Source organism: Lepidochelys kempii, chromosome 3 (genome assembly GCF_965140265.1).
Source record: "Lepidochelys kempii isolate rLepKem1 chromosome 3, rLepKem1.hap2, whole genome shotgun sequence".
Lineage (NCBI taxonomy): Eukaryota > Metazoa > Chordata > Testudines > Cheloniidae > Lepidochelys > Lepidochelys kempii.
Genome location: NC_133258.1, coordinates 90,184,423 through 90,206,508, shown reverse-complemented (window position 1 = coordinate 90,206,508; position 22,086 = coordinate 90,184,423). Strand labels below are relative to the sequence as shown.

The following is a 22,086-nucleotide window of genomic DNA, read 5'->3' as shown; positions in this document are numbered from 1 at the left end:
TATGATCACCAGAATAGTTACCGATATACGCAATACACAAACACACACTTAACATATTTGAAGATAACCAGGCCAACGGCTCTCAAGTGTTCATCTATGAGGAACGGACGGGCATATAATGGCAGACAAGTCTCCACTTTTCCACTGAAAAGTGCCTTCAATGTATGTGGCAACATCTTATATTGCCCTGTAGTTTTCACAATGATACTATGAATGTTTCCCCTTAGCAAAGAGCAACATTATTCTTACATAACATTTTGGTCACTGGAAAGAAAAAAAAGACAAAGGTGGGGGGCATGACGCATCTGATCAGCTCTGCTTAAAATGTATACAAGGTCATTTGCACAAATTAACAAACCTGTGCGTTTCCCCCTTTCTGCAGACGGATTCTCACTCACTCACACGCACAGACTCTCTAGAAAGGTAAGACACTTTATTGAGTTTGTTGATAAATTAAGAAAATTACTATGAACCAGACTTGTACAGATCACAGGATGCTTGTAAACAGAGATACTGGATCCTTTCCATGGAAAGCCTGACAAGAGTGCTTCGCACTAAGTCATTTTCCCCAACGCTGCTCACAGGCTGCAAAGTGATGGAGAGCAGAAAAAAAATCTTCATAGCTGATGTTCAGATGTGAAGGCAAAGAACTGAGGAAACAAATTAGGAAGGAGCCATTAAGGCAACTATTTTATATAAAAGGAGTTTGCCCAGGCAAGGAAATGTAATTTCTGGTTAATTATCACAATCACAACAACAACGGTTAACTGAGCTGCAGAGTTCTGGTACCCCTCAAATAACCCTCATAATGAAGGGCTTATCTATATACAAACTGCACTGAAAATGCTAATTTGGGTGTAATTAACATGTTTTTTATTTTGGTGCAAGTTTGTCCGTGGACACTTACAGAGCACTGTGAAATAAGTGAGAGACAGACAGACTTATGCCAAAATAAAAACCGTGTTAATTACAGACAGGTTAGCTATTTCAGTGTAAATATGGTAAATTAGCGTGTAGAAAAGCCTTAAGAGACTACTTTTAAGCAACTTACGTAGTACCATTGCCATTCTATTGTCATACCCTTTATTTAAGGGTTCTTCTACTGGCTTCTGAAGTAGCCCACAAATAGCACAAAGAGTTGCTGCTTCCCACAACACAGAGAAATTTTCAAATATTTTCAAACCACAGAAGAAGAGTTTAAATCTTCTGGGTGAAAGTATGATTGAGCCCTTTTTCTATTAAAGCACTCAAAGACAATTAATGAAGTGTCTGTCAGTAGGAGTCCTAAGGTCAGACACACTTCTGCCTTCATTCAGAGTGCTCCTGGACATGGAATAACCCCAACACATCCACAAAGAATGCCTCTGATCCCATAACATCTCTTCAGTTAAATCTAGAAGACAGACAAGTAAGTATATTTTAACAACCTCCATGTGTAGACAGAGGGCAACAGAGCCTTACATAAAACTTAACTCTAAGTGAAAAAGTAAGTATCAACAGCAAGGCACATGCTCGTTATGAGAAAAGGTCAAACACATACAATTCAAAGACAACTTAATATCAGCTGTCACATGAAACTGATGGCTTGATACCTTCTCAACTATGAAGCCAGTGGTCTATTTCAGATGCTACTTAATCTTTTCTGAAGAACCTATCAAACAGGGCATATAACAAAAGGATTCAGGATCCTCCTAACTGAACTGGTCATGACACTTTTTAGAAGTTTTTTTGCACACCATGGTCAGAAAAGGAACTGAGGTACAACAATCAATGAACAGAGACACTGAAAACATATCTGTGCACGTAACTCCTATCTGGGTTTCAAGGGACAAAAACCTCTAGAGCTAATGGAGTAAATGCTTCTTGTAGGAGACAAGCAAAGCCCAAAAGCAGGGAACCAATCAATATTATCTCTAATAGGAGATGGTAAAAATTGATGCACTGAACAGATACTTTCTGTACAATCACCATCTTCAAGCAGAACTTAGGACTTGCTTTGTGTCTGCTGGAGGGATTTCAATCTCTTTCTTTCTGCACTACTTTAAAATTAAAAAAACTGTTAAAGAATGAATATATTCCAATCCGGTTCACAATGATTTATAACCAACTCACATGATCTCTGTTAGTCTGATGTGCCAGGGAAGGAATCCTAATGTGCTGTCCACAGGACCAAACTTCAAAATTAAATCAGGGTCAGGGAAACCTTTATTACCTACAAAAATAAATAAATTAAAAGAGAGGGAAATTAAGTAAATTTATAGGATTAGAGATTTAGACTCAGAATTTTAAGACTTATTTCACATGCAATATGCATGTGTTCATTTAAAATAAATACATAAAATAAAACAAATCACGTAAGAGACAGTAAAAAGTGTTAGAGAAAAGATCAGCCCTTCTCCTTTTTTCTAAAAGTAACTGGAGTAAGAGGTTGAGGCCATCATTGGTAAGAGTGGGCTGCTATGTCTTGCACCAGCTATAATTTGGGGACTTGGTTATATAGAAGACATGTTAGAATCCTACTGTGAAAAATCAAATTAGTTGACATATTGACCATGACATCACATAACACATCACAGAACTCTCCACAAAAAGCCCCAATCACTGGGACACAGCTGAGAAAAGTTAATGATTTATTACACAAAGAACTTTAAAAAAAGGCAGCCTGCTCTTAACATACAGGTTGACAGATTTTTACTATCTAGTGATCCCTGTGCTTTAAACACAAAAACAGGCATGAACTGCTTAATTTCTTGTACTTCGCCATTTGTTCTTAATGACTGTAGACAAGTAACAATATGTAGATCTAATAAAGTGTCAGTAGGAGTCCCAAGGTCAGATGTATTTCTGCCTTCATCCAGCCTCTGACGCCATAACGTCTCAGACAATACTTACCTCCTTTGAGATCAGTAGATGTTAAAAGGAGGGAATCATCATTACCCCCATTTTACAGATGAGAAAATGGAGGCACAGAAAGATGAAGTGACTTGCCAGAGTCCACTCTGCAAGCCACTGGCAGAACTGGGAATAGAATCCAAGTCTCCAGAGACCCAGTCCAGTGCTCTAGCTAGGCCACACTGCAATCCAGCTCTGTGGATTATATTTGTAAACTAGACTAATTCCATTTTAAGATGTTTGATAAAGTTGTAATTGCGGTAGTTTAAAAAATGCAGGACTATTAGAAGCAGGCTTAGCAGGGTTGTGTGGTAACATTTAAACTCCTACCCACACTACGCACTACAGGCTAAACTGTAATGCTTTGCCTACATCCATCTTGGACAACTCCCACATAGAGCCAACCATACTGTAGCTATGTCAGTCGTTTAACTAACTGAATGGCCCCATAGTAAGAAAATAGCTAGGCTTGGGTTTTTTTGGTATTAAATGTGAGCTTGGAATCAAATTGCCTTCATTTTTGGGAGTAATTCCATGTACAGCAAGAATCGGATCTGGCTCTTTCAAATTAGACACATAAGGATCGTCATTGTGGAAAGTACGACACACTAATTTCCTATTATGATGCTCTCCTGTTGTGTTAAGGGAGGAAACAGATGACCAAATAGCTCAGTTTTTCTTGCAGAGCTGAAGCCCTGCACCTAACATTGATAGGCAAGTCCAGAACAAAGACAACACCAAGCCATACTAAAAATCATTTCAAAACCTTCTGATGAGGGTAGAATCATCACTGGAGTATGGGTTGTTTGCCTACTCCATTCCTCTGGGATTATTCTGGTTTTTAGGATTGTGACACAGAACCTTAGGTATGAAAGTGGTTGACTGAGGCAAGCGTCCTAGCCTCTGGAAGAGTTAATCTCTGAAGGAAAAGAAGGGAACATTTCAGATTTAGAGCCATTGGGACTACACGGCGTTATACATAAGAAAGTCTTCTGTAGAAGGAGGGACAAGTCTGAGATATCTACTGAAATTATCTTGTGCTCCTGTTGAGTGTTTCCTTCTGCATTCCAGAGGCTGGAGAGAGAGTGTGGTGGCCTGATTAGCTGGACAGATTTTGTGTAGCAAAGGAATTGTAACTTCCAGCACACATCTTCTATACCTGAACCATTGATGTGGCCCATTAAAAAGAGTTCAGGATGCAGAGAAGCAGTAACTAAACTCAGTTCCTCCATGTACTCTAGGAAGTTGGCTAGGAAGGACATGTAAGTCAGTATAGGATACAGCAATAGAGATCAAGGATGGGGAGAAAGTGCTCAGTGGACATGATCCTAAAGGCATCCTTAGTTTTAACTCTGCCCTGTAATAATGCCATGCAGAAACCAAACAATTCTGATTGCAACATCTGTGCTTGTAGTCATAGATTCAACTGATTTTTCATTTCTCTTTGCTCTTTCCACATTCCCTCTTGGTGTCATTACAGGGGAGAGTTGTTTAAGTGCCTTAACCGTACATTTTGCTACCTTAACATGTTTAGATTTCTTAAATTTAACCTAACCCCTTAGCATTCAGAATAACTAAACATACTTCAGAAATTCCTGGTTTTTACAGTGCTTGTGTTAGAGATAATTAAGCTCTACCTGTAATGTTTTTTTATTTCAGATATGTACACAAATTTAATTCCTAGACAACAACTGAGTTAAATTAGAGTTATGTCAGAGGTATTATGATGTCAGCAGTAAGCATATTCAGTTTGGCCCTAAAAGTCAAACCTGTCTTGTGTCCATAAAAGCAACTGTGCATCTACACTAAATTTTCAGCACAATTCAAGAGTAAAGCTTGAATTTTCTTTAGTTTAAAAAAAAAAAAAAAAAAGTTTAGTTTCCAAGTTCTAGTCAGTTAAAACTTAACAAAAATTAAATCTCTGCATCATGATGTTATTCTGTAGTTTGGCTGCTCTCATTTGAGGTAAGTTAATTTGAATGTGAAGACAGCCTTTAATACATTCAGCTGACTCAGTCGCACTTCTCTCCTTCCTTCAGAGGGAAAGGAGTTTGAGAATCCCATAAGACACACTGAGATATGAAGACTGGTGTTGGAGAGACTATACAGGACACAGACAGGAGGAAGACTTGGAGGGGAGGAGTTAAATCGAGCTTTGAAGGCATAGAAGAAACTGACACAGAAGGTGAGAGGAAGCCAGTGGGATATAATGTTTTCAGAGTGGTCTGCAAAGAGTTTAGCAGCATCTTCAAATGGGGCAGAACTCGGTGAAATTATTTTGACTAATAGAATTTTTGCCAAAAAAAAACAACAAAAAACCCCACCCCACCTTGGGGGGAGTGGGAGGGGAGGAGAAGAAAGTGTGCTCTGAAGCTATTCTCAAATTTGGGAAATAGTTTAGGCTGAAAAACATTAAAAAATTTTAAGCGTCCACATTTTTTTCAAAATGTCACTTTGAGTTGACATTTGAAAGGTTTTCAAGCTTTTGTTTAGTTGAGGGGAAAAAATGAAAATTCCATTTTGGTTTAAAATGAACCATTTTTTACTCCCAAACACTGAAATAATAATTTTTAAAAAAATCAATTATTTGCTCAGTTCTGTGACAGGGACATGAAAAATGTTATGATTTAGGCTATATATTATCAATATGTGGACAAAAGTTCTAAAATTGTCATCAGCGCTGAGCTGGAGATCAAATCCAGATGTAAATCCAATGCCATTCTGATCCAAATATGCCTGTTACAAACTGACTTATTAGCACATAGTATTCCCTCCCTGCCCCAGGCACAATATAATACTTACTACTTAGTAAGTTGTCTAAGACATTCACATCCAGGTCTGTACATTTTCTTTGCTGTTGTGCTACCAACTGGCAGAAGTTCTGAGCAGCTCTCACTATGTCTGCCTTTCCATCTTCTGGGGACAGCACCTTCAGTGTAGATTGGCAATTTAAAACTGCAAGTACAAAGCACAAAGTTGTTTTAAAAGCAAGTGATCTTTTGCAAGAAAGGGTATTTGTTTACAGTTCTAGGAGGTTGATGAAAACTAGTCAGAGAACAGGGACAGGAATGCAAGTTCCTGTATCAGTAACAAAGCTTGCACATCTTGAAATCTCACATTTTAAGAAGCAATGCACTAAGCATTTCTACACAGTGTATAAACATGTATATCACAACTACATCTTTTTAAAAGTTTATGGTGTTGATAGCCTCCAGGTTTGTTACCTTAACTTTGTATTTCCTACAGTTTGACCTTAGGACATCTTACAGGGATCTTGGAAGTGCCTAAAAGCCTACCACTCATAATTTAACGGTGTCATTAGTCTCAGGCCAGTTTCCAACCTGTGACGCTGGAGGCCAAGGCCACTCCAGAAGGCTGCATTGGCTCTTGCTGCACATGACTGCTGGAAGCACTCTGCCAGAAGGCTAGGACACTGGGGAGTGGGGTAGGGGAGAAAATGGAGGGATCACCTGGGCTCCAAATGGAGTGGCAAACAAGAGTGAAAAAATGGAACGCATAACAATAAAAAACAGAAGGATAAGACAAATGAAAGAAAGAACAGACAAAAACAAGGAAGCAGCACAAAGAACAAAATAGGAGGCAGGATGTGACCATTCCAGACACAGCATAATGAGATATGGGTGAAAGGCACAGACGGGATCTTTAAGAAACTCATAATACATTTATGATTTTGAAGTATTTGGCTGCAAGTAACTGCTTTACAAGAGTCTTTGAAAAGGCTATAAACAGAGAAATTAAGAAACAGACAACAAGGATTATGAGGCTACTAGGGAAGACAGCCACTAGTTTTTAAGTCTATATCACCAGAATAAGTAAATGGAAGAAATCAAGGCAGGGTACCCACAAGCTTCTTGCTAGTTGATGTACTTGTGGCCCATTTTTGAAAGAAGATGCACATTCCACATTTCTTGTCCGAGGGTGAAGATAGATATTCAGTCACAAGTTCATCCATGAGGGGCAAACTTTGTAGTGGGCCTCAACTGGCTACCTGCATCCAGTGCATTTACCTAAAGAACCAGGAATACAGCTCGGAATCATTAAATATGCTTCGTATGGTGTGTAACAGACCATGTTTATTATTTAGGTTCTCAGACTCAGCCACGGACTACAGAGCACTTGCTGGTAGTCCATGAAGAGTTATGTGGTCAGATAGCTCTGGCTCTCTTGGTTTTCAGCTGCTTTCAAGGATGGCCAGGTTCTTCTGTGAAAAGGAGAGCCTGGAGGCTTGCAGAAGCACCCGGAAACAAGATGGGACCAGCACAGCTATCCCAATACGGGCTGCTGCAGAATATACACATTTGAACCTTAAGAGAAACAGGATTACAAACATCGCTTGGCTGGACTTGTACTCTTTAGCACAAGGCAGATTTCAATTCCCCTCACTCTCACAACCACATCTCTTGAAACATATACAGATGGTCCAAGACCATCACTGGTGCCCCAGTACCCCTTGTCCAACATCTGATTTCAATTTCTTCGTAAGAAGAAAGAGGTCCCCATAATTAAGGGGACGACACCCAGAGAATGTTTAGCAGAATGAGAGGTGTACACTCCCAAGGACCTCAAGATAGCCCTGGAATCCTTGAAAGAGCGCACGGTGTCATCTGTCTTGTAGGAGAATAAGACTCACCCATCAAAGGGCAAGTTCTCAATAGCTTGCTGGATGTCCAGAGCAATCCCAGAGTTTTGCAACCAGGGATCCCTCCACATAGTTTCCACCGAGGCCATGACTCTGGACAAGGTAAAATCAAAAGTGGACTGCAGGGAAGTTTTGGCCACCAAACAGGCTATTGCAACAAATGCCTGGAACTCCTCACATGACGCCTCGGGCAACTAGTCCTCAAATTTAGCCATGGCTGACAATTGAAAAAATCATACTTGGCCAGCAAAGCTTGTTAATTAGCGATCCTCATCTATGCAGACAATGGGGTATAGATCTTCCTGCTCAGCAGATCCAACTGCCTGGAGTCTGTCCTTGGGTGGCAGACTTGAACGTACCCTGCCAGGCCCTGTCATTTACTGGCATTATGACCAGGAAATTTGGGGCCCGATAGGAACAGAACCCTTCAAATACCTGCATGGCAACAAAGTAGTGCTCTTCCATGCATTTCACCATCAACAGTCCCAAGGCCGGTGTTCTCCACAGGGCTGTCACTGTCTCAAGGAGTGTATCGTTGACTGGGAGGGCCATTCTTCCAGGGACAGCAGGGTGTAAAATGGCTAGTTTATGCATGTTCTCTTGGAGGAACTCTGCCTGGATGCCAAGGGATATGGCTATGCAGAGTAAAAGGTCCTGGTACATCTTCAAGTTCTCCAGGATAGAAGGGGAGGACAAACCAAGCAGCACAGCATTGTCCAGCAATGAGGACAAAGGGCAAAATAAGCTTTTGCTCCTGGAAAGATATACCCAGGACGGAGGACTCCAGCAATTCCGCAGGGAGGAAGACCGCCAATGCCTGGGCCTGCGACTGATTCAAAGCCACCACTGTCAACCTGGCATGACTTTGGCTTCAATCAGGACGAAGAGCAGGATCTCTGTGAACAACAAGCATCCTACTGAGTCCAAGGACACGGATATGGGTAGGGCACTGGTGGCCAGTAGGGGCCAGGCCAGGGAACATGATCCCTGCCACAGGTCACACGCCAACCCTGGGAGTCAAACTGATCCATTGGCAGTCCCTTGAGTTCCTCAGGTGATGTGAAGTGGAAAGATAACTCCAAATTGGAATCGGAGCCCTAGAATCTCAGCAACATGGGTAGAGCGACGCACAAGGGAGCCAACAGGTGGTCCGATTCATCCGTCAGAGAACGAGGAGGGAATCTGTGATGAAGACAGTACCATCTCTACTGAGCATGCTGGTGTCATAAGCAGTGTCAGTCCTGGTGCAAACATCAGTACGGAGAGCCCAAATGTGTCAATGCCGAGGGTGGCAAGAGCCATCATGGGAGCACTTGCAGCACCAAATGTGGTGGGGCTGAAAAGGGTCCCCAGTGCTGAGGTCCTGTTTCCCAATTCCAGTATAGGTGCCATTCCAACCACAGGAAGGGGAAGGTCTGGATGCAGTGGCAACAGACATGGAGGTTCAGCAGCTTGCTTAATTGGAGGGACCATAGGTGGTGCAGCCCTGGACCAACGGTTAGATTCAGAATGAAAGGCAAGAGAAGTCTGTAGCTGACTGATAGAGACAATATGGACACAGTCGATACTGGCATCTCCCTCAGCAGTACTGGACTCCAGGGGTGCCCAGAGGCCGGAGTCAACAGTACAGGGCTTCTGCCCTTCCCGCTCAGTATTGGGGAAGGGTCAGAGGTACCTGTGCCATCCTGCACACCAGAACCAGCCCCATGCCAGTCTGTGCTTTTCCTGTGGGAGGCAGAGCAGTCACCCCATGACTTGGAGTGGTCCCATTTGGTCTTATGAGACCTCTTCCTTGGCGCCAATAATGGAGAACTTCTAGCTCTATCTCTTTGATGAGGTGTCTACACTGGAACGAGAGGCAGCAGCGCTCTCCAAGCCTGAGGGTGAGCTTTGGCCTGAGAAAGGCCTTGGTATGGGATCAGACCGCATGGCCAGTTCAAAAACTGCCTCAGGCAGCACCTAAGGTATAATGTCACCCGAGTCTCCTTTTTAGAAAGGATTTACAGATCAAAACAGTGCTCTTTTAAGGTGGGCCTCTCAAACAAAGCAAGCACTGCCACCTCTTATAGCTGGGGAAGGGCCACAGCCACAAGCGCGGCCCTTCTATGAATAATGATAGGGAAAAGTCTCTAGCTCTGGCGTGCAGGGCATGCGCACACCTAAGTGAAATAGATATCTGCATCTACTTGAAGAAGAATTAGCTGATCTCTAAAGATACAACACTGACTTGGACCCATATATTTTTAAAAACAGATGCCTAAGTTAGGCTCTTAAGTAAGTGTACGCTTAGACACAAATCAGTGGCCTCATTTTCTGAAGTGCTGAACACTCAGCAGCTCCCCCGACGTCACAATTACTATTGTTTGAGAGGACAAAGGGACTGGCAGCTGGCCTAACTGAGGCTGACCTACCTTGGCCTAAAAGAGCCAAAACTCTTACAGCTAAAAGCCTGCCCTACATGAGGAAGCCGAGACTAGAGTAGGAATTCAGCCAATGACACCTACAGCAAGTCTACACTACAAAATTAAGTCTACCCTAGTTACGTTGACTTATAGCCATTGCAGTAATTAAACTGCTTTCGCATGTCCACATTGAGCTGTGTGTGTCAGCAGTGCATATCCTCACCAGGAGCGCTTGCACCAATTTAACTACCAGTGGGGGGCACTGTGGGATGGATTCTGAAAGGCAGCAACAGTTGATGTAAGCAATACAATGTCTGCACTGACTCTGTATTGACCAAACTACATCAACCTCTCGCAGAGGTGAAGTTATTATCTCAGCGTAGTGGGCGCTGAATTTTAGTGTAGACATTTAGAGTTAGGTTAACATAGGGCAGCCAAATCAACCTAACTCTGTAGTGTAGCTCAGGGCTTAGATAACATGTCTATATGTTGCCTAGTACAGCGGGGTCTCTGAATGTTACTTAATACAAATATTGCATTGAAAAGAGAGGAAACTGATGCTGTAGTCTGAAACCAAAATCCCCAGCAAGGCTTTGACATGCTATCTACCAAGAGAAGGATAGCTAAGGGAGCAGGTGGAGAAGCAGCAGCAGCATCTAGATGCATGGGGACAAGAGGAACATGACACTCATAGTTAGCATGTCTTCACTACTGGAAGAGATGGGCAACAAGACAGTCTGACACACTGAAAATCCAAGGAACCCCTGCTGAATGTACACCTTATTAATGTTGTATGGCACATAAGACATAGAAATTCATCCCAGAACTCTTGCAGTTGAGGAAATGGAAAACTTTAAAATGTCTCTTTCAGAAGAACTGCCAATAAATAGAAACTTCTGCAGCAGATGCCAGCTGGCACATTAAAAAGGAATATATCCCTTCTCTCAAGAAATCTTCTAAAGGCGTACTGCAAATCTAGTGAGAGAACCTTGTGAGTGTAGAGAACTGAATGACTCAAGCAGTAAAAGACTAATTTTAAAATTATTGAGTCTCTCACATTCACAATAATAAAACTTGATGACACTACTTTTAAAATAACAATCTCTGTCTGGCAAGGAGCATTGCTTGTAAGTACAGTATTTGTCTTTACAAATGCACTCCTTGAGTAACACAATAGCATGGTTAGTCTGGCACTATACTGGTAGAATACCAATGTTTGCAGCAGTTTACCCAGTGCCCTAAGAACACCTGCAGAAAAGTTTATACACTGAGGCCTTCAGTTACAGGCTGTCCCTCTTTCACATGGAGGTTGCTATCTTATCAAGAAAGCAAATATGTTCAGGCATGTCAGCTAGTTAGCAGAGTCAGAAGAACTGATTCCTAGTGTCTTCCTGTTAACTGTGGAACAGGAAACATTCACTAGATTTGTTTGCGTATGCTAAATTGCAAAAGTAACCTTATTGTAGACATTCCTGCCCTTCCTGCCTGGGTCCCCACACGCTTCAGGAGGAAGCTACTGCTGCAGGCAGCAGTGTAAAAGCTTCTGTTCACTCTTCCCTTCTCCCCCCCTAGGGGTACTGTGCACACTACTACTATCATGGCAATACCTCCTCCGACATCCCTCTCCTACCCAGAACTAGTTAATTTCACATAAAGAGAAGAGGCTGGCCAGCATGCAAACAAACAAAAAAACCCTCAACTACCCTCCCCACTCAAGCAAGAGTGAATATGCAGCTGCCTATGAAATAAGCTTATTCTGCATCTTCTATTGGGAAGTGTCCCCCTCATTTCTATAGCTAACTGTGAAGTGTTAGCACAATGATGGACATTTAAATTTAAGAGTATTTTCTTCCACTAATAATTCTCACACAGATTATGAGGACAATATGTCCCTTAGACCAGTGTTTCTCAACCAGAGATACGTGTATCACTGGGAGTACGCAGAGGTCTTCCAGGGGGTACATCAACTCATCTAGACTTTTGCCTAGTTTTATAACAGGTATATAAAAAGCACTAGCAAAGGCTGTATAAACTAAAATTTCATACAATGACTTGTTTATACTGTTCTATATATTATACACTGAAATGTAAGTACAATATTTATATTCCAATAGATCTATTCTATAATTATATGGTAAAAATGAGAAAGTATGCAATGGTTCAGTAATAGTATGCTGTGACACTTGACTTTTTATGTCTGATTTTGTAAGCAAGTAGTTTTTAAGTAAGGTGAAACTTGGGGGTACACAAGACAGACTACTGAAAGGGGTACAGTAGTCTGGAAAGGTTAAGAGTCACTGCCTTAGATAACAGGATCCTTTGAGCAACTACCACAAAAACAACATTAGCCCAGGAAGGTTATAAACATTCTTTGTCACCCATTTTAATGAGGGGCTAAGGAAGAAACAGGGGAAGAAAAGAGGTAGCAGTGAGAGGGAGGAATGTACATATAGGAGGATACATAACCCTCAATGAACAAACCACTTAGTTTTCTCAGGGACCTCATCATCACAATCCTACCTTGGTCTGTTTTGTCTTGATTTGCAAATTCCACTGTATATTTGGAGCAATCTAGACCCAAGAGTTCCTGCTGCTGTTTTAAAATTTCATCCATCAGCCTTGCGTTATTCCTCTTGAAGATTCCTTAAAAAACCCATAACAAAACATAAAAGTCACTTCACTTTCCACTTTTTCAGAGAGAACAAACAGGCAGTAAACACTAGCTTGAAACTAGACTTGACAAGATCAATCAATAACTGAAGCAGATGATACTACATAAATGCGGCTTCATGATGACCTTGGAAGAGAATAAAATTAACTACATATAACTTTAAATCTAGTGTATGCTGCTATTGTTCTTGCATAGCTGAACCAGTAAGCAGTGACATCCGATAGTTCTTTGGAAAGCAGAACACTGCCACTTCACTGCTAGAATGCTCTAATTCTATGACCAATTTACCATTTACATGTCAGATGCAAGTTAGAGATGAAGATGTACAAACAAGCAGAAGCAAGGAACTCCCATATTCTAATGCTAGCCTTGCACCAGCTCCGTCTGTGACCTAAGACGAATGAAACTTTGCATCAGGACTTCTCTAGGCAAATAGTAAGCGGCAAGCTGAGCCGTAAAGCTACAGTGCACAGCATAAACCTCTTACGTGTTTTTACCAGCTTTACAAGAATCAATGTTTGTAAAATACACTGAAGACTAAGTTATGTGAAGTGCAGCTAGGGCAGATGAACATTAGAGGCAACACGAACAATTATGACTTTTACAGTCAGATTTCATAGCCAATACTGACACTCAGGCCTGTATTTATTACAGCATATTCGGATCAACTCACTATTTGACACTTAGGAGAATAATATTGCTCATTTGTTACAAAAATTCACTGCTCAAAACTTCATTAGTACTTAAAGTTGACCACCGGTGCCTCATACACTTTACTCTATTTCTTGGTTTTCAGAGGTTTAAGAACACACCAACCTCAGCCCACTTTAACTCTGCTCCTAGGAGCTGGCAAGAGCCACAAGGGATATAATGAAAGTATGTTTCAGCCAGGGCTACTCTACAATAAGCACACATGACTAAGGAATGATGAAGTAAGCATGCCACTTTATGTAATGTAGTATGCTCTACTGAATTGTATTCTTTCCTTCATCTGCATGCACTCCAACTGCTCTTCAATGTGTTAGGGACTGCTGCACAAAGTCTACCCCAGCCCTTGTTGAGGACATCAGTTTTCATATGCACAGTGAGATTATGTTAAAAATGAAAAGAAGCTCAATGTTATTGGTGTATGTTGATAATCCCTTGACCAAATTACACTAAATTTGTGTAATCGCTTCGGGGTTTAGAGAGCATGGCCCCTTTAAATCTTTTCCCTAAGGCAGGAAGTGCCGATTGTTTCAGAAGGAGGAAGTATGATTGGGGGTGGGGGAGAGCAGAGAGAGAGAGAGAGAGGGGAAAGTGACAGGGTGTGTGTCTGGCACTCCAGACAGATGGCCAGCTGGCCCTCACAGAGTGAAGCAGCTGGTAACTTGCATGAAGCCTAGGAGGGACAGAACAGCCCATTGGGGACATCAATACAGGAGCCATGGCAGCACTGTGCCAAGGAGGAATCGCTTGAGAAGGACAAACCAGAGCTAGACCCAGTATCACTGTTGCCCAGAGCTGCGTGGGGCCATGAGCACTGGGGCTTGTGACTTTGCAGTGGGAATAAGGAAGGAGGCTGTTAGCTTGTTAAGTGGAGAGGTTGCTCTTCTGTGTGGCTTTGCAGAGAGCAGCAGAAGAGGACTCCAAAGGGGATTGTTGGGGAAACTTTGCTAACACCAAAGATGACCAGGAACATCCAAGACTCGCCCCTGGACTGGAACTTTGCCCAGGATTCCTGAACTTTATGTGTGGACACATTGCTGGGTGGGGCCTTGTGTTAAATGCAACCCTGTTTTACTGTTTCCCTCCCCCCCATCCATCCCCATTATTTTTCTCCTTTCATCCCTCTGTAAACAAATATTGCCCCTTTTCTATATTCATTGTAGTCTTCCCATGGGTGGATGTTTACTTAGGGGGTGTTAGAACAGGTGCCCCTGTTGTAGGAGGGACTTTCATTGCTGCATTCCTGCGCATGCTTTTTCTTGGCCAGAGCTGCCTGCAGAGTAGACTCCATTTAGGCCACGATGGTGCTAAAGTTACATTTGTACCACAAACTCTACTAGGGCTAGGGTGAGCAAATAGCAACTGTGGAAAAAATGGGACAGGGAGTGGGGGGTAATAGGTGCTTATATAAGAAAAAAATCCCAAAAAACACAACTGTCCCTTTAATAGGACATCTGGTAACCCTTACCATGGCCCTTTATGTGACACATCAATACACTGGCAGGTATTAGCACCAACACAAGGTTAAAGAAGGAGTTTCATTTCAAGAGGGGCGGAAGTGATTTTCTCCAACTCATCAGCTTTGCTAGAGCCACACTGTAGATCCAACTTTTACTCTTAATACTTTTTTGGTCATAAAATGGTCCAGTACCACTCTCTGAACAGGCATTCCTCTGTTGCAAAGGGATCCAATCACTGAATCCCACATGCTGCTAAGCTCACTGTTTCTGGGAAGTTACTGATCTCTGCTCCTAGCTCTGGATTGCTCAAGTGAGCTGTCAGGTGCGGATGCCAGGGTCTGACAACCTTCTCAAACAGTGGGACCATGCAGTCTGGCTGCTTCGGTCCTGAAGCCAGTTCCTGGCTCTCTGAAGACACTCTGTTGTTTTGACGTATTTCCCCCCAGAGTCTAGTTGACTGCAGGAGCTCTGGTTGTGTAGCTGTACCCTTCAAAAACAGTATGGAAGTAAGGAAATACAGGCTTAGCAAATGAATTCCTTAAACACGCACACACAGTTTATACTCAAAGGTGAGAGTGTTACAGATCTGTGGAAAACAAACTCCTGAATGCTTTCCCTTAGGGACTGTCCACATGAAAAACGCTATGGCAGCACAACTGCAGCCCTTCAGCATAGACACCATCTACACTGGCAGAAGGGGACCCTCCTTCAGAGTAGGTAATCCACCTCCCCAAGAGGCAAGGTCAATGAAAGAATTCTGATGACTTTGCACTGTCTACCACAGGTTAGGTCAGCTTAATTATGTTGGTGGGGGGAAGGTGGTAGATTTTTCACACTCCTGTGCAATGTAGCTGGGTTCATCTAACTATTTAGTGTAGACCAGGCTTTCGTCTGACCTCACTGCCTTTTGTGAAGGCTTGGGTTTGATCAACATGCTCAAGGAAGGTAAAGTCCCTATCTCCACTCTCTCTAGATTTGCAAAAAGAAAAGGAGTACTTGTGGCTACTCTGAAATCTCTCTAGATTGGTTCTCTGTTTCTGCTAATGAATTAGCTTCCTTCCCTTATGGAGCATTTTTCTTAAAATGCCTCTGGCACCTGTTGTCCATGCTCTTCCACAGAGAATTTCTATGCTTCAACATCCCACCAACTTCAGGGCACAAATGTCATTCAAAGTCAATGGCCCTGCCAGTAGCAACCTCATTGTTCCACCAGGGGAGAGTCATTCACTGTTGATGTTCTTTGATTGCTCTGCGACAGCTTCCCAGACAGTATCTGTACTCTGTGTCAAGTTCCTATTAGGGCTTTTCTACACAAAAAGCACTGCAGTGGTACTCCTGCAGTGCATCTGGTGAAGACACTCTGCCACCAGGAGAGAGCTTTCTGGCGGCATAATAAAGCCACCACTGAGAGCAGCAGAAGCTCTCCAGCTGACACAGTGCTGTGCACACTGGCGCTTATGTCGGTGTAACTTATGTCACTCGGGGTAGTTTATTCACACCTCAAGTGACATAAGATATGCAGACATAAGCTGCAGTGTAGACATGGCCTGAGAGAATGAGTTCTGAAAGTTACACCAGAGTTTACAATCAAATGATGTTCACAAAGTAAAAACGGAATAAGTTGACAATCATATCCCCCAAATCTTTCACACCCTTTAAAATATTGCTTCCTTTAAGGGGCAGCAGGTGTGGGACACTAGCTCAAAGTGGGTGATATATGTCTGAAGAGGATCAAGCCCGGTCTACAGCTAAACGTTATGTCAATCTAGTTCTTGAGGGCTGTGAGAATTTGATGGGTGTATGACACTTAAATCAACCTAACCCACACTGGAAATGCAGCTAGGTTGACTGAAGAATTGTTCCCTTGACCTAGCTACTGCCTCTCAAGGGGATGGATTTACTGTCATGATGGAAAAAAACCCTTTCATCGCTGTAGTAAATATGGTGCTGCAGCTCTAGCACTTGTAGTGTAGACATGCTCTCAGAGCCACAGTTTGACTGAGGTGCATGCAAAAAAACCCTAATTTTTATGTCATGTAATTTAGGGGTGGGGGGAGGGAAAGAGGAGGGCAGCTGTATCTTGGGAACCTCCTGTTCCAAATCTGGAGCTTGAAACAGATTCCAAATCAAGGTTGATAAAAATATTTTTTCTTTAAATGGATTTAAATACATTGCTTTGTAAAAAAACAAACAAGATTAATTTTGAAATTAAGACCTAAACATAGGTTGTCAAAATTTAATATAATCCGTTAAAGTAGTCTAAATTAAAACAAATATTCAAGTGCTACTCGGTTGCTGCTGAAGTTATAAAGAAAGTCAGATCATGGAACTGGTGAAGTCACTGGTTAAGCACCCAGAACTAGAGTTTGTTGGAATGCTAAACCAGTTTTTGACATCTACAGCTTCTTCCGCAGGTGCAGAGAAAATATTCTCTTCATTTCATTCTATTCAACTAGTTCAGTTCAATGACTAGTTCATTCAAAATTAAGAAGCCAACTGGGAAAGCAAGAAAACTTGTTTGTTTTTCCTTCTAATGTATGGGTTTAAAAATATAGGTGTGCGTATGAGAGGATGAGATCTACTAGTTCTGAAGTCTTGAGCTATTAAGCTAGAAACAGTTCAGTAGCTACAAATAGTACTCCCTTTGTTTATTAAACCAGTTTTAAATGCAAAAGAAAGACGTTATAAGAATTTGCCAAAATGTTTTGCATCCAGCACATTTAAGGTAGTTTTATTTAACTAAATTTGAAAATGTTTATGCATTTTTTAAATATTTCCCTTTGGACGTGTTAAGATACATCTAAGCAACGTATATTCCATGTATGGAATATCCTCCAGCTTCCTGTTTGCCATTTTCCAGAGTTATGAGTTTTAAATTATTCATTTAAAACTCATGACTTAGTGTCAGCACATTAGCTTTCTGTGGCAAAAGATCAGAAGAGTTTTAGCAACACAGGAAACCTTTAGTAAAAGGTGAAAGATTTATACGATCTGAAGAGAAACAGCTGTAGCAATCACAGCAGGTTTCGTGATAATATAGCTTCTATTCAATAGAGCCTATTTAGAAGTATATAAAATGCTGGTATTTTAGGCTTATTTCTTATGGGGAAAAAAGATACTTTGACACAACTGAAGGCAAATTTAGTCAACAACAAATCCTCTGGACCAACCAGGTTTAAAATCTTTCATTTGTTTTTCAGAATGGGCGTAGTTTATAAACAAGCAATAGTCACACTGTATACATTTCCTAAATAGAAAGTTATTTTGTGCAATTTTTGCTAGGGTAAGCACTTGTGTTATGGAAACAAGAATTATACTTGAGACATAACAGTGACTAGAAACTAGTATGGCAAGCAAACAGCAGCCGCAAGCTCAGTGATTTCTCTCTTCTGGCTTATTATTCCTGTCTGGGCTTTTCTTCAGGGGAAGGTTAGCCTGTTAAATATTTGATGAAAACTATCTGACCACCACACTAGATAGTCTTATTGAAGCTTTCTTGACTGAAATGTCTAAAATGAGAGGAAACATGGTACCATGCTTTCCCCAATTTGTTGAAAGTCCCCTTGCCAGAGGAATTCCCCAATATGGATAAGACTAAGTCACCATTTTCTACAATACACAAGTATTCATTTAAAAAAAAAACAAGATCCTAGCCTTCTATTTTAAATAGAAGATTACAAATGTAAACTGCATGTAAAGTCATGCAGATTTTTCTGCCTTAGTCTGCAGAAAGATTGCTGATCAATGAAGTCTAGTTAAATCATCAAAACTGATCAGTGTCACAGCTATTTGTAGCCCTACTGGTAGCAGTGAACACAAGATTCTCATAGCCTGCAACAGTGTGAAATTGACAATCAGCGGCAGCAGGCATTTGAGTTGTGCAGAGATGAAGACACCCCTCCACCCCCTCAGGCCACAATAAGGGAAACAAGGGATGGAGATAGAGATCTATTCCAAACCCCCACATGACAACCAGAACACTCTGGGATAAAGGAGACTTCTACCTTCCAGACAACTAGGAAGAGATGGAGCTTCAAGTGTATAAGACAGCTGCTTTGCTTGCTAGTCAACCAAATAGAAAGGCACTAAGCAGGGTTCAGGGTGGGTGGGTTTGTTTTTTTTATTTAGGCAATCTCTCACTAGTAGGTGACTAAGGTCTGGTCTATACTAGAAAAGTAGGTAAGCATAGCTACATTGCTCAGGGGTACAAAAAATCCACACCATTGAAAGATATAGTTAAGCCAACCTAAGTTCCTGTGTAGACCCTGCTAGTTTGATGGAAGAATTCTTCTGCTGACCAGCTCTCAGTGAGATGGATTACCTACTCTGACAGGAGGACCCCTCCCATCAGTGTAGGCAGTGTCTTCACAGAAGCACTACAGCAGTGCAGCTGCAGCAGCAGAGCTATGCCACTGTAGCTTTTTAAGTGTAAACAAGACCTAAGAAATTTGTCAAGCCCTGAAAAACTAGCTGCTTAAATAGAGGTTCTTATAAGTCTTCATCCCACACTGAAGACAGTGAACTTGGTAAACTTTGGTTGAGAAAACACTGACCGGCAGTGCTAGGCGCGTTTGTAAGTTGCTACATCTTGCCCTTTGGGAACCAGATAGTCAGAGAGGCGGGGAGAGCAGCTCCCATTGGCCATGAACATGGAACCACAGCCAATGGGAGCAGCACAGATACCCTCTGCCCCTCCCCCTCCCCCGGGAGCTGCTGCTAGACATGTCTGCCGCTTTTTGGAGCGGCATGGGGCCAGGGCAGGCAGGGAGCCTGCCTTAGCCCCACTGCACTGCTGCCAGCCAGGAGCTGCCCAAAATAAGGGACGCCCGACCAGAGCCAGCACCACAAACCCCCAGACCTCCCACATCCCCTCCTGCACCCCGGACCCAGCCCTGAGCCCACTCCTGCACTCCAACCCCCTGCCCCAGCCCCCTCCCAGAGCCTGCACCCCAAACTGCTGCCTGAGTCCCCTCCCCGAGCCAGCATCCCACACCGCCTCCTGGAGCCCAACCTCCTGCCCCAGCCCTGAGCTCCCTCCTGCACCCCAGCCTCCTGCCTCAGGGTCAGCCTGGAGCCTGGAGCCCCTCCAACACTCCAAACCCCCGGGCCACAGCCCAGAGCCTGCACCCCAACTCCCATCCCAGCCCAGTGAAAGTGAGTGAGGGTGCATTTAGCATTGGCCTGCTAAACCCAGGGCTGTAAGTTCAATCCTTGAGGGGGCCATTTAGGGATCGGGCAAAAAGTGGGGATTGGTCCTGCTTTGAGCAGGGGGTTGGACTAGATGACCTCCTAAGGTCCCTTCCAACCCTGATATTCTATGATTAATCAACCTCACGTGAATGACTGCTGCCCTGCCCTCCTGAATTAGCAGGCAGACAGTTATGGGGACTCCACTGCTGCCTGGCACTTTCTCAGGCAGCAGAACAGGGCCAAGGGGTCTCTGGTGATTTCACAGCTGCTCTTAGAGCAGGGGTGGACAAACTTTTTTGCCCGAGGGACACACCTGGGTAGGGAAATTGTATAGCGGGCCATGAATGCTCACAAAATTGGAAGTTGGGGTGTGGGCTCCAGGGTGGGGACAGAAATGAGGAGCTCAGGGAGTGGGAGGGGGCTCCGGGGTGGAGCAGGGTGTTGGGGGGGAGAGAAGAGCTCCAGCTAGGGGTGCAGGCTCTGGGGTGGAGCTGGGGATGAGGGGAGGGTGCTCTGGGCTGGGACCGAGAGGTTCGGAAGGGGATCAGGGCTGGGGCAAGGGGCTGGAGCATGGGAGGGGTACAGGCTCTGGGCAGCGCTTACCTCAAGCAGCTCCCAGAAGCAGCAACATGTCAGTTCCCCCTGCTTCCGGCTCCTACATGGAGAAGCAGCCAGGCAGCTCTACACGCTGCCCTGTCCGCAGGCACTTGGGGCAGGGGCAGCTTGCAAAGCCCCCTGGCTGCCCCTACATGTAGGAGCTGAAGGGGGAACATGCTGATGTTTCCAGGAGCCACACGGAGTGGGGTATGCCCCTAATCCCACTCCCCAGCTGGAGCACGAGGTCAGGGCAAGCCCCAGAGCCCACTCCCCAGCGAGAGCCTGAGGGGCTGATTAAGACATCAGGAGGGCCAGATGCAGCCCCCGTGCCGTAGTTTGCCCACCCCTGTCTCAGGGCCAGGCAGGCAGAGATGATGCTGGCAATCCCAGGACAGCGAAGATGAGGAGAGGGCATGGAGTTATTCACACAGGAAAAAAGCTCAGTGGTAACAGCTCCCCAGGGCATGCAGAGCCCCCCAGCCCGCAGGCGGCCCCTCTCCCCAGCCCGTGAAGGGGGGGGGGGGAGGTGCGTTTCTCCAACAGCAACTAGCCAGGGGAGCCCCCCTGACAGGACACAGCAGCCAGGGGCCGAGCCAACCGCCGCCGCGCTGTATCCGCCCCGGGCCCGTTACCGAGCACGGGAAGGTGGCACCCAAGGTCCCTCTCTCCCCGCCAAGCCCCCGCGCTCACCGTGGTGGTCGTAGACGCTGACGTAGGAGATGCCCACCGCCATGCACCACACCACCAGGCTGGCCATGTCCGCGTAGCTCGGCTCCTCCTCGGTCACCACCAGCCCCATGTGCAGCGGCAGCTTCTCCAGGGACCGCCCGTCCCAGCGCCACCGCCCGCGCCCGCCAGGCACCCGCCGCGCCGCGCCCGGCTTGTGGAAGGCGAAGGCCCCGGCGGCGGGCGCCAGGAGCGCGCAGGAGGCGGCGGCAGAGGCCGCGCGGCGCCACCAGCGCCAGAGCCACGAGCGGGGGCCGCTCCGCAGCCGCCCGCGGAGCCACGAGAGCAGCGCGCGCAGCAGGCAGAGCAGGGCGTGCAGCAGGCGCCACACCAGCTCGCACGCGCCGCTCATGGAGAGGAGGGAGCGCGAGGCCGGGGCACCAGCTGAGAAGGGCGGGGGCGCGGGATGGCTAGAGGGCGCGAGGGATCCTCAGCCACAGCGCGCGCCGCGCACCAACACCATCATCCCCACCCACCCACCCACCCACGCCTGGCCTAGCCTAGCCTGGCCACTGTTCTGCTCCTCAGTGAGACGGCTTCCCCGGCTCAGCCGCTGCCGCTAGCGCCGCCATCTTTGTACTTCGCCTACCCTTTGACCCCCACGCCGTGGAGCTCCTATTGGCTGAAATCCTAGCGATGGCGTCACTTCCTCGCGTAGGGCGAGAATGACGTGGCCCAGCAGGAAGGGCTTGTTCTTAACGGTCCGGGTGGGGTTGTTGCCCGCCGCGACCCGGTGCAGGAGACAGAGACCTGGGCACAGCGGCCCCTCGCGGGGTCCTG

At 44.7% G+C, this 22,086-nt stretch overlaps 1 protein-coding gene across 2 annotated transcripts; it reads right to left on the bottom strand.

The window, feature by feature from the left end:
* Positions 1-416: 416 nt before the first annotated feature.
* Positions 417-21,918, bottom strand: NUS1 (NUS1 dehydrodolichyl diphosphate synthase subunit). 2 transcript variants are annotated; one of them, XM_073337148.1, is made up of 5 exons: positions 21,271-21,916; positions 12,475-12,597; positions 5,695-5,847; positions 2,113-2,212; positions 417-650 (listed from the first exon to the last, which is right to left on the bottom strand). In XM_073337148.1, exons 1-5 carry the CDS (start codon positions 21,656-21,658, stop codon positions 560-562), a joined length of 855 nt encoding a protein of 284 aa, XP_073193249.1. In that variant the 5' UTR covers positions 21,659-21,916; the 3' UTR covers positions 417-559. The 2 variants fall into 2 exon arrangements, with proteins under 2 accessions (XP_073193249.1, XP_073193250.1); XM_073337149.1 differs by lacking the exon at positions 12,475-12,597 and having other exon boundaries at positions 21,271-21,918.
* Between the last annotated feature and the right edge of the window lie 168 nt (positions 21,919-22,086).